The sequence below is a fragment of the Gadus chalcogrammus genome, chromosome 14 (assembly GCF_026213295.1).
Source record: "Gadus chalcogrammus isolate NIFS_2021 chromosome 14, NIFS_Gcha_1.0, whole genome shotgun sequence".
Lineage (NCBI taxonomy): Eukaryota > Metazoa > Chordata > Actinopteri > Gadiformes > Gadidae > Gadus > Gadus chalcogrammus.
Window position 1 is genome coordinate 26,839,491 of NC_079425.1, and position 12,088 is coordinate 26,851,578.

At 46.7% G+C, this 12,088-nt stretch overlaps 1 protein-coding gene across 4 annotated transcripts in view; it reads left to right on the plus strand.

Moving 5' to 3' along the window:
* The window catches only part of furina (furin (paired basic amino acid cleaving enzyme) a), a 62,006-nt gene that overhangs the window by 7,377 nt on the left and 42,541 nt on the right, over positions 1–12,088 (plus strand). For all 4 annotated transcript variants that reach the window (XM_056608147.1, XM_056608149.1, XM_056608146.1 and 1 more), the window contains exon 2: positions 1,437–1,732. In XM_056608147.1, the coding sequence (XP_056464122.1) occupies positions 1,520–1,732 (213 nt within the window). In that variant the 5' untranslated portion in view covers positions 1,437–1,519. The remainder of the gene's footprint in view (positions 1–1,436; positions 1,733–12,088) is intronic.

The following is a 12,088-nucleotide window of genomic DNA, read 5'->3' on the forward strand; positions in this document are numbered from 1 at the left end:
GCACCCCCTGCTGAGAATACGTTCTCGCGCCAACGTTCAAAAGCAGCGCCTAGGATTATTCTTGATTTCAGTTTTTCTCTTTCAGCGTTTTTATTATCAATTACTCTCTGAAAAAGAGTTTTCCTTCTCTTTGCTGGTGGTGGGGATGGTGGCGTCTTGTCTGCCATGGAAATTGTCTTCTACTGCTAGGTCCAAATGTGGATTAACTAGTTCCAGTAGATACCGCAGGATAACAACAAACAGGAGCTTGCTCTGGGTCACGAGCTCTGGGTCACGAGTACTGCACGAAGGGGTCGCGCGCGGGGCGCGGGGCGCGGGGGAGGGGGGGAGGGGGGGAGGGGGAGTGCAGTACGACCGTTTGATTGACGTACTTACTGTCCAATGAAACTCGGTGGCAATGGAAATGATTGGCTGGAGTTTTTCGAGCCCTGCCCGTTCCACAGATGATTGACAAGTTTAATTTTCATGTCAGTACTTCTAACTCAGTGGCATTAAGCGGGTTATGATAAGGATTTCAAGTAATTTTGCAAAAATGGCCAAAAAAGCGAATCACCTACGCAACCTTTAAGTGCAACAACTCAATGAACTCAAACCCAACAAGCAGTTATAGTAGTTGTAGTGGCGACTTAAGTGGATATCTTTAATGACTGATATCGCTTCTAAGCAAACTAGACGCATGGGTTTGCCTTTGAATTCTATGAATTCTTCTCATCTTTCTTGAACGAGTTTTCTGTAACTCGATCAATTATTATTATTATTATAATTTTTTTTTATTAGTATTTTTTTTATTATTATGTGCGGGCTGAGTGGGCATGCGGGTCGCGGGCCGCATACCCGCGGGCCCATCCCTGCCTTTAAGCAACGAGATCCGGAAACGACCAGGAGGTTTTTTCTTCCGTAGGAGTTTGGTCGGGTCCCCGTCAAGTGTCCGCTGCTTGGATAAAGGTTCAATCCCCCGTCAAGTGTCTACTGCTATGATAGAGGTTTAATCCCCTGTCTAGTGTCTACTGCTGTGATAGAGGTTCAATCCCCCCTGAAGTGTCTACTGCTATGATAGAGGTTTAATCCCCCGTCAAGTGTCTAATGCTATGATAGAGGTTTAATCCCCCGTCTAGTGTCTACTGCTATGATGGAGGTTCAATCCCCCGTCAAGTGTCTACTGCTATGATGTAGGTTCAATCCCCCGTCAAGTGTCTACTGCTATTATAGAGGTTCAATCCCCCGTCAAGTGTCCACTGCTATGATATAGGCTCAATCCCCCACTTGGTGACGCCGTTAACGTTGATGTCAGTTTATATCTCACTCACGGCAGCGGATTCGACAAAATCAGACAGATGAGATGTTGTTTCCTCTGACCGTCTGTAGTGTCTGTCTCCTCAGGGTGTGATGTCTGTCTGTGATGCCTGTCTCCTCTGACCGTCTCTCTGTCTCCTCAGGTGTGCAGTGACTGTCCCTTCTCGCCCCCTGCTCTACCTACCGGCCGTAGGGCCCCTGAACTCAGATCGCTGCTCCTGAACCCATGGCTTGTGGCCCCTCATCGCTGGCCACAGGCCCCCGGGCCGGACCGGTCCAGTCCCTCCTGGGCCCCGCGCTGCTGGTCTTACTTGTGTCAGGACTGGGACCAGCGTTCTGCCAGAAGATCTACACCAACACCTGGGCCGTCCAGATCCCTGGAGGCCAGGAGGTCGCCGAGCAGGTGGCCAGCAAGCACAGCTTCGTCAACCTGGGCCACGTGAGTGCAGACCCCCGCACGGCTTTAAGGCCTGTTTGAGTTCTCAGGTTTCCAGGGGATAGCAGCAGAAGCCCCCTGGTGTTTTATTTGCCCGGTGAATAATGGATGACTGCAGTCTTATGAAGAGCAGGTCAGAGTGGCCCGTGAACGTGTCACTGATTTAACGACTACTGGTTTATTAATTGAATTGCAGCGCATTGTCACACAAGAACTCTGCTGATTAGTAATAATTTTTTATGTTTTCTCTGATATCAACTTTGAAAAGGGAACCTTCATTGTTTGCACCCAGAGCCTCTCAGGATGAGCCGGTGGGTCTCGTTCAAGTCAGCCCACCCTGGCACCTTGACCACACCTAGCTCATCGCTTCACCCCTTATCTCTAGCGTGTGTGCGTGCGCATGTGCGTGTGTTTGTGTGTGCCCGAATGTCAGATGATTGTCGTAACTTAATGTCCACATTTTGTTGACTTGAATTCCGTAAAGACATTTCGCTCATCTCTCTCTGAATGTAGGAATGACTTTCCTCCTGGTGGTATATATTCTGTTTCTTTCATGGATTATTGTGTATGGATAAGCATATTTATAATGAGTTTGGAGCCCTCTGATAGTATACACACATCCTTCAGATTGGTGGTGTCGTTCTGTGTATTTCTCTTCATATCTTCTTATTACTCCGCCGTTGTAGCCGTTGTAGTCCTCTCAGAATGCTACGGTTCTGCCAGGTATCAATCATCAATTTGTTCACATTGTCTCCGATCGCTCCTCTTTGGTCTCTACATCGGCAGACCGTATTCTGACGCTGTGTGGGTGTTGACAACGAATCAGAGAGACTAAACCCCCCCCACTGGTGGGCCGTCCTGCATCACCATGACAGTTCCGTGCTGCAGGTGGAAGCTTCTGGCCCGTGGGCATAGTCAGGAGGAGGAGGAGGAGGAGGAGGAGGAGGAGGAGGAGGAGGAGGAGGAGAGCTCCTACTGCCGGGTCGGCCTTCCGTTGGCAGTCAACGCAAACCTCCTCTGCTAGATACTTCTCAGAGCCGCACACACCTGGTGTAAGAAGGGCCCCCGGGGAGCCTTAGAGAAGAGCAGAACAGAGCAGAAATCTGGACTGAGGCTGGGAGAGGTCTACTGATTTGAGGTCTGCTGATCTGAGGTCTGCTGATCTGAGGTCTGCTGATCTGAGGTCTGCTGATCTGAGGTCTGCTGATCTGAGGTCTGCTGATTTGAGGGCTTTTGAGGCAGAACGATGGAGACTTTACGAGCTTAATAAAGTGAGCTGGAGTATAGTATAAGATGATTAATTGAGTACCATAGAGCAGGTAAACGCTTCAAAACAATCTTAATTACGGCATGGACATGGATAGTGGGGAAGTAATTGCCTTTACAGTCTGTTTTTCTAGGCTTGTGATGCCATCTGATGTTAATGCTTTGTGCTTAAAATACAATTATGTGTCCCTTTAGAGAGGATAATGCATTACATTACCGGGGATAATCCTCAACCAAAAGGTCACGTCTGTTTGGCCCATTATATCATCATGTGTGTGTTACTGATGCCACCCAACACTTTGAACTTTGCACCAAAATTGTGCGTTAACTTTGATTGCCTTGCTCACCACAATGACTAAGATGATCTCAAATTCCGTGCGAGTACACGACACAGATGACTGACATTGCCCTAGATCTGGGAAACGAAGGAAAGTGAAGGTATATAGTCTTTCCCTGACAGGGGAGTAGGCGTTCTCTTTATCCTCAAGAACTGTGTGTAGTCAGGTGAGACGTTTCCCTCTGGGAGGCCGTATAGAACGATGAGCTGGTGGATTCATGTGAAGACCCTTCAAGGAGCTAACCTTGGGATTCTAACATTTAATACACTGCCATTATTTGATAAGGCCTTATCAAATGACTTTGATAAGGTTTTACTTATTGTTTTTGACCTCCAAAATCAACTTGCTTTACAAATCTAGAAGTATAACCAACTCATTTGTCATGATTCCTTTTCCTTTGGTACCTGGGGCCATCTCCCCCACCAGCCCACAGACTCGTCCTACAGGTGGGCACTGAACACGTTCTCCTCAGGCTAAGGCTGGTTCATCTGTTGTTCCTCCTAATCAACTCAAGCTGAACACCAAAGTAGATGCACTTTGGGTGTTTGGACCATCTTGAGTTGTTCCAGATCATTAAAGCCTAAGGTAGTGCTTTTACTCTGAAGAAGCGCTTTTACTCTGAAGCCTCGGCTCCTCTGGTACCATAGCTCTGCCTTCAAGCATATGGCTTTACTAGAATCTATTGATTGTACATTATACATGACTGTTATCCTTTAGGAACTTTATTCCTTTTTGTTTAGTAATGCGTTTGAAGGAGACTGAAAAACTCTTTGTTAAACATTCAATATGTTTTTTGACTAAGACCAAGTCATTTGCCAATTCGATTACTTTGAAGAACATTGTTCTGATAATAAGGAGCTACTTGCTTGTTTGAGACAGTTTTCAGGGCTGGTATTAAAATAAATGCAATGTGGTTTTACATGAGCACTATAGTTGTAGCTGATTGGAAATCGACAGAAAGCCTTTCAGAAAGATGAGTGAGCATTGATTACCAACGTGTCTGTTCTTTAAAGATCACTTTTATTCTGACCTTTAAAACATTGATGCTTGTTTGACGTTAGCTGGTCCTGTTCATCGTTCCATGCAGTAGCTTTTGTGTCTCACAGTAAATATCACAGAATGAATTGTTTGGATGGGATTTTTCACAGTATTGAATGTGTAGTTGTGACTGTTGTGTTCTGTTACTGCTTAATAATATTGATCTGATGTTACGGTAATCAGTGGGGTGTTGTTTCGAATTCATTCAAATGGATGGCCAAAGTCCAGAATAAAAGCTAGTTTGTGTTTGTGTTCGTAGGTCAGTGGGACTTATGTCAAGTTCAGTTGGAGGTTCATTCACTTAAAAAACGATTGCGCAATAAGCTCAATTCCCCAAAATGACTTGCCAAGTTTACTCTAAAATGATGACGGCTTCACACCTCGAACCGCCGTAGCATTTCTTGGAACCCACCGCGTTGAGAAAATGTCATTTTTCTTGTTTTCTAAAGAAATGGTTTCAGTTGTCGGTTGTTAACCACTTCCTGGGGAAAAGACAGTTCTGCTGGAAGGTCCAGGGTCTAAGGAGAGAGTTGAGCTGGAAGGCCCAGGGTCTGAAGGTCTGAGGAGAGATGGTCCTCCCTGCTGTGTCCTCTCTCGGCTCCCCGTCTCCTCTCCTCTCTGAAGGAGTCGGGTTCTCCTCTGTAGTTACGGTCCTCAGTGACAGGACTGAAACCAGAAGGAGACAGGGAAATTGAGAGGGAATATTATTATTCCCACGCTAATGCAACATCCTGTCTTAAATAATGAAGGGAAAAGCAGTGTATTTAAATGCACTTTTAATATGGTTTGGAAACTCGTCCCATTTATAGAAATAGACATATGCTGTGGTATTAATATTGCAGAACCTTTTTGGGGAAACTCTTTCAATGCCATACTTCTGGGACTGGCTGTGTGCTAATCTTCTCTGAAACTTTTATTGGCTTAAATGCTTTTTTTCTGATCGTTTCTCAAAACAATGACGGGAACTGGGCATGAAGACCAAGACCCAGACGCTGCGGGTTAGTCCTAGACCTGGACCTGGTCCCTGTAGGGTAGACCCAAGTTCCTAGACCCATTCCCTGGAAGGTACTCCTAGACCCAGTCCCTGGAAGGTACTCCTAGACCCAGTCCCTGGAAGGTACTCCTAGACCCAGTCCCTGGAAGGTACTCCTAGACCCAGTCCCTGGAAGGTACTCCTAGACCGGTCCCTGGAAGGAGTAGGTGGTCTAAGATGTCGTTTGGCCTTGGAAAGCAGTGCTGGGAGTGCTGGGATGTGATTGGCCAGACTGTGAAGAGAAGGCGGGTCTTGCTGAGCTCTACTGGAGCCAGATATTCCTTACAGCTGGACATGGACTTCCTGTCCCATTAGCAACGCCTCAGTGAGTACGTGTTGGTAAGAATATCAGAGTCCAGAAGCAGTGTTTCCCCTAGAATTTTTTTTAGGCCCGGTGGTAAGAGCTGATAGTGTGATTTGTTATAAATTTTTCACGGGATGCTAGAGTATTTGTTGGACGGGGGGGGGGGGGAAGAGCGATTGTTGACCGGGGGGGGGGGGGGGTAGTGTGGAGCAATTGTTGACCGGGGGGGGGGGGGGGGGAAGAGCGATTGTTGACCGGGGGGGGGGGGTGTATGTCTTCAAACTTCGTCTGGGCAATAAGGGGAAAGTCAATGATAAAAAAAATGTACAGGAGCATAAAGCACCAATACATATTGAGATAGCTGGTGGTGAGCTTGGATGGTTATGATATTATGGCTAATAATAATAATAAAAAAATAATAATAAAAAAAATATATATATATATATTTTTTTTTTCTCTTTTTCATTTTTTTGGCCGGTTGTTGGCCTGGCGGGGGCGCTCGTTGGCCTGGCGGGCCGCCAGGCCTGAACAATGGTAGGGGAAACACTGAGAAGTGTCTCTGGCCCAGGGGATCACGTCTCTGTGCTCTGTAGGCTGGAACGCGCTGTGATTTATTCATCCACTGACTGAGAGCCTCAGGATCGTTTCGGTGACCCGGCACTCCACTGGCTATAGATCGCCCCTGATGAATATTGCAGGGCGGTGTAGATTGTTTCCTAAACTTCGAGCCTCTATGCATTAATCTTTAACCAGCAACATTTCGTACCATGGTGCCGCCCTATTTCATGCCAATAAGATGGACTGCCCAGCAGTGCCTACAGACAGGCCTTCAGGACCAGCACTCTAAGCCCACAGGCCTTCACGACCAGCACTATAAGCCTACAGGCCTTCAGGAACAGCACTCTAAGCCCAGAGGCCTTCAGGACCAGCACTCTAAGCCCACAGGCCTACAGGACCAGCACTCTAAGCCCAGAGGCTTACAGCACCAGCACTCTAAGCCCACAGGCCTACAGGACCAGCACTCTAAGCCTACAGGCCTTCAGGAACAGCACTCTAAGCCTACTGGAGAAATAGTCCCTCTGAAGTGTTCTGATACTAACGTTGGAACCATCAACCTCTTGGTATGGCTTCTGTTCAGGCTTGCTGCCCAGTAACGGGCTGGTTTTATCTAGGAGAGGACTGCATGTCCTCTGAAATCTTCGTTATCTCTGGTACAGTGCGGTCGATCCCAGGCCTGTAGTCCGTCCATTGATTTTAAAGAACAGGCCGGTTCATTCAGAGCTCCTGTCAGACGAACGTCTCCTCGATCTGCAGGGAGCTACTGGTCTGATGGTTGCTGATAAGTAGAGTTTGATTCCCTACTGAAGATGGTTTGTTTGGTTCTGCGTGTGACTGGTGTTGAGGTAGTTCTGGCACAGGATTGATATTGATTGAAATAAGCAAATGTCAATCAATTCACTAAAATTAAAATAGTGAATTGATTACATAGAGGTATGAAAAATCCAAGAACTATTGAGTGTAACACTCCATAGTGCTTTGCCTTAAGATTATTCTATAAAAAAAATGACATTTGATGCGTAATGTATAGTGGCAGTAGCGTATGTACTACTCTAATCCACAGAGCTAAATTATGAGCATTGGGGACGGCAGCAGCCTGAAGTTTACAGCATAACTAGCGAGTACAATGTCAGCCAGTTAAGAACAGAGCGCTTAGATCAGGAGAACTCTCCAGCTCCACAGATAATGACAAAGAAACACGCCAGAAATTCAAAAATTCGCTTTGAAACCCGATGATGTTCGGCATCTCGTCGAGTGGGTTTAACAGTAGTGGTGGCACTTGGAGTGCTTTAATGTTGACTCTCGTGGCCTTAAGTTGGATTCCAGTTGCCGCTGGCTATGTGGGCTTTGGTCTGTACCCTTCAAACAGTCCGCTGCTCGACACTACAGCAATACTTGTCATATAATGGAAGATATTTCAGTACAAAATAAAAAAAATAGTTGACATTAGCCCAGAGTCAGACAGCCATGTTTTTACAACATCAGTTGACTAGTGCTCATGTCTGGGCCAGGGGATAAAACTAAATCTATAATATATACAAACTGCTGAATGTCATTCTGATCAGTCCCATCACCTCTATAATGTAGAGACTCATCTAGAAACAGCACCCAGCCCGGTTCAGCCAGCAGACGGCTGTGACTCCACTTGGGGGAGGATCAGACCTCCACCCGACCCGGTTCAGTCAGCAGACGGCTGTGACTCCATCTCACAGGGTGGAGGAGCGGACCTCCATGTAGTCGGAGGCTCCGGGGGGAAATCTGCCCATTCCAGACGAAAGTTGGGGGTTGACACTGTGCAGAAGGCAGACTGCGAGGGCTCGGTAACCAGAGCCAGATGTGTTCTCCACCATGGCTCAGCTGTCGGTCTGTGAACTCACAGAAAGGTCTGGATAGAGGCCCTGAGGAGAGGTCACAGGGTCACCACCAGGAGTTCTGCTCACAGGGCAAAGGTCTCCTCAAGTTAAATCGTTATGTCATAATTGTGAGAAATACAATAACCAAACAAATCCTGCCTCGAGTTGGGGTCATTCCTGTAGGTCCAAACCATCGCTTAACAAGATGGTCATGAGAGATTGGAACAGTTCCTGGAGAGTGGGTGAAGCGGTATGGGCTCAGAAGATACACTTTATCTCTTATATTTAAGAGGTTAAATGTATAACCTCGATATTAACAGAACATGTCCATCTCAGAGGTAGATGTTACTAACTAGTTATTCATAAAGCTTAATCTGGCTTGGTGACGCCTACATACTCTCCCATGCATTCTGAAGGAGTCATGGTTCAAGCAGATAAGCTACAAAACACAAAGAAGACAAGAGATAAAGAGGCAAATCTGGGTGTGGAGCCTTGTGCTGTAAACTGATACATTGGCTGTAATATGAGTCTCCACTTGTAACAGATGCTCTGTGCCTCTGTCTTGGATACCCTCGTCGAAATTAATGAGAACACAGAGTTCAAATTTCTTCGCACAGTTAGCACCACCATAAAGAGGGTAGCAGAGAGAACTGGCACCTTATTACAAGTGCACCGTTCTGTGAACAAACCTCGCAACCATCTAACACGATACTGTGATGATATGAAGCTCTTCTTTCATTCTTGTCAGTCGCTGCACTTCATTTAAAAAATAATAAAAAATATGACATATACCAAAGAATTCCAAATTCTGGAAAAGTGTAGTGTGGAAGGTGGCATCAAGCCTCCATCGACCCTTCTGCAGATACAGTTTGAACAGTGAGTGTACAACAATGGTTCAGACTCTTGTACTCATAAACCAGTCAACAGACACTCCTTAAAGCTTAGAGCTATGCAGCGTGTTCAACCTGTTGGACCAAACCACAGCCATGCCTCTTCCTGCTGTCGTATCACGTTGCGCTGTGTTCTTTATCCCAGCCCGTTCTCAGTACAGGGTAATATTTCTTTCCTCATTGTTTCTCGGCCACCTCTGCCCTACCCGTCCGTCCAGCGGCACAGCAGGTGCTGCTATTTTTGTTGAATGTTTCCAGTAACTTCTTGGTCTTCCGCCATTTAAAAAAAACTTGTTCCTCCACAGAAAGTTGTTCATGAATTGCCCAAGAGGATCAGGTTTTAATTCCCGTCTCTCAAAGTTATTCTGTGGTTTCTTTCAGTCTTGTTGTTTGGTTCACGCTAACAATAGTCTAGCGGTATTATTTTCCATTGTTGTCGGTTTTTCTTCTCCTTGGCTAGTTTGGAGCGTTGCAGCATCAGCGCTGAGAGACTCGCTGAAGGACTACAAAGGAAACATTTCTAACTAGGTTATCCATCCGTGTTGCAAAGAAAGTGGAATATATCTCATCTGTGCTCGCACCATCACTTATTGAGTTGGGTTTGACTGCTCATGAATATTTGATATTGCCGATCCGAGCTCTGCAGCAATGGGCCTAAGTTTAACCCCCTCCCCCTCCCGCCTCCCCAAGCCCGGAGCAGAGGCCTGGAGAGCCCCGGGCTGTCTGCTTTCAAAGCGCCCACCCTCCCAGCACCCCACCCTCCCAGCACCCCATTCTCCCAGCACCCCACCATCCCAGCACCCCACCTTCCCAGCCCCATCCTGCCTTTACGAGCTGATTCTGCTGAGTTAGGCCTTGCTCACTGATGGATGCCTTTTTTTTTTTGGTCATTCAGTTGCTAGAATTTTCAATTATGTACAAATATTGGTATGCTAATCTGATGGTATATCTTATAGCGTCTGACGGGAGTTTTTTGACCTGTTCGTGCTTTGGATGAGAAGAGAATTAGAAAATGAACTTCAGTGCTTTGCTTAAACGAAACGTGACTTCACTCACAACCAAATTCCTGCTGCTCAGAATTCTGAATGCAAAAAGAGTAGAAGGGAAAAGACAATTCCAGAACAAGAAGTATTCTTTTAGCAGAAGGCCTGGGACCGCTGAGCGTGCTGTCGCTGTGGCGTGGCGGAGATACTCCACTCCTCAGGTTCCCCGTCCGGTGCTACCATTCCTGGACCTGCCAAAACAAGAAGCCAACCGCAAGGACGGCAATTACGAGTCTGGGCTGTGTTTAGCTCTGGGGTAACCCTCCCCAACCAATGGCTTTAGTGTTTAGTCCACAGAAAGCAGAATTCCCACCACTCGCCCAACCTATAAAGCTAGCTGTCTGTGAGGAATGTTGTCTATGTGTTTCTGTGACTCTCTGGCGCACTCCTCCCCTCCCTGACTCCTCCAGCCACACGGGAAGAGGCCTGGAACCCTTTATTATCCTCCTGGAGCAGATTGCTCCATTCCTCTATTTCTGGCCCCTCTGCCATCGTTGTTTTGTAATCTAATGCAGTGGCTGCTGCAGTCGCTGTTTCTCTTTAGGGAGGTGGTACTTCGTTCATCATTCATCGTGCTCGTGGTTATGATGGGACTCGGGGAGTGAGATGAGCAAATCTCTGATTTGTTAGTCAAGGTGGCGGTGGCTATTTACATCGCTATGCAGGGCATGCAAACAAAGGCACCACACAAGCTCACTCCTTGGTACATAAAAAAAAGAGATTTATCTGTCATCAGACTCGGGGCTAACAATCCAGTGTTTAAACCTTGTGGGCTAACAGTGCTGCGTTAACCTTGGGGTTGTTGTATATTGTAATGGCTTGGTCGATATTATTCTTGTTTCCAGAACGGCTGCTTTAGTACAAACCGTTTCTCGGTTCAATACGCTGTGCCACATTTTCAAGGCCTTATTCACAAATATCAATAGGTTTTTGTTCTAGATATATTTTTCGAGATCTGGAGGTCTTCATATGTGAAGAAGGAATCAGTGTGCGGTTGCTCCAGCCGCTCGGCAGCCCTCCTGTCTGCCACTCATGGCAGGCCACACCGTGTGTCCAGGAAGGCCTCCTGGGCTCTGGGGGAGCCTGGACGGGTTCCATACACCGTGATCCAGACGCTGTTACACAACACATAACACACATTGACCTACAACAGACGAGCGAGGGAGGAACCATTATGACCACAGCAGCACAGGCACAGTGACACAGGGGGTGTTGTCCTGCTGTTGATTGTGTTCTTTTGTGGTGGTTGTGTTCTCCTGATTGTGTTGTCCTGGTTGTGTTGTGTATTCCTGGTGGTTCAACAGTTGAATTAATACTGGGGGACAAAGGCGAAACTAAAACTGCTTTTATCACTTTAGTTCAGACAATCATAACTCTGATGGCAGTTTGTAATAAACCCAGAAAGAACAAATTAAAAAGAGGAATGGGTGACAACAGAACGGAGGCTGGTGTGGGGGTGATGCTGCTGTTGCCCCGAGGTCTGCTGCTCACTGGATCCACAGAAACATCTGAGAGCCTTTCTCCAGTCAGCCCTCCTTTGATAGACGGGCCAAGCATGGAAATCATGTCCACATCTTTTATTAAAACGAATCTCCATCTTTTGATATCCACCAGTCATTTAAACTAGGGTGTTTGTGACTCGTTCTATCGCAATACTTAATTGATGATGTTTGCATGATTAATAATTCATCAGAGCCTCAGCCCTGGCTGAGCGCGGCTTAGTACGCCTTTCTTTGAGTTTGTGGTGAAACGTATCTGTTGTTTGATGCTGCTAGTCCCGAGTGTTGCTGCTCTGCAAGTGGAAAGAACGCAATAACAATATCTAAGGGTATATGGTGCCCATGTGTAGATTTCATCATCTAACATGACCTGATAAAAATATTCTCCTATTTACAACTACAGACTGTTAAACTAGTTGCGTCCTTTACATCAGCGTGTGATTCCCCCCAAACACCTGGGGGGGTCACCCACTACTACAGCCAGCCTCGTGTGTTGTGGGGCAGGGGGGTGGGGGTCACACCTTCTCCAGCCAGCCT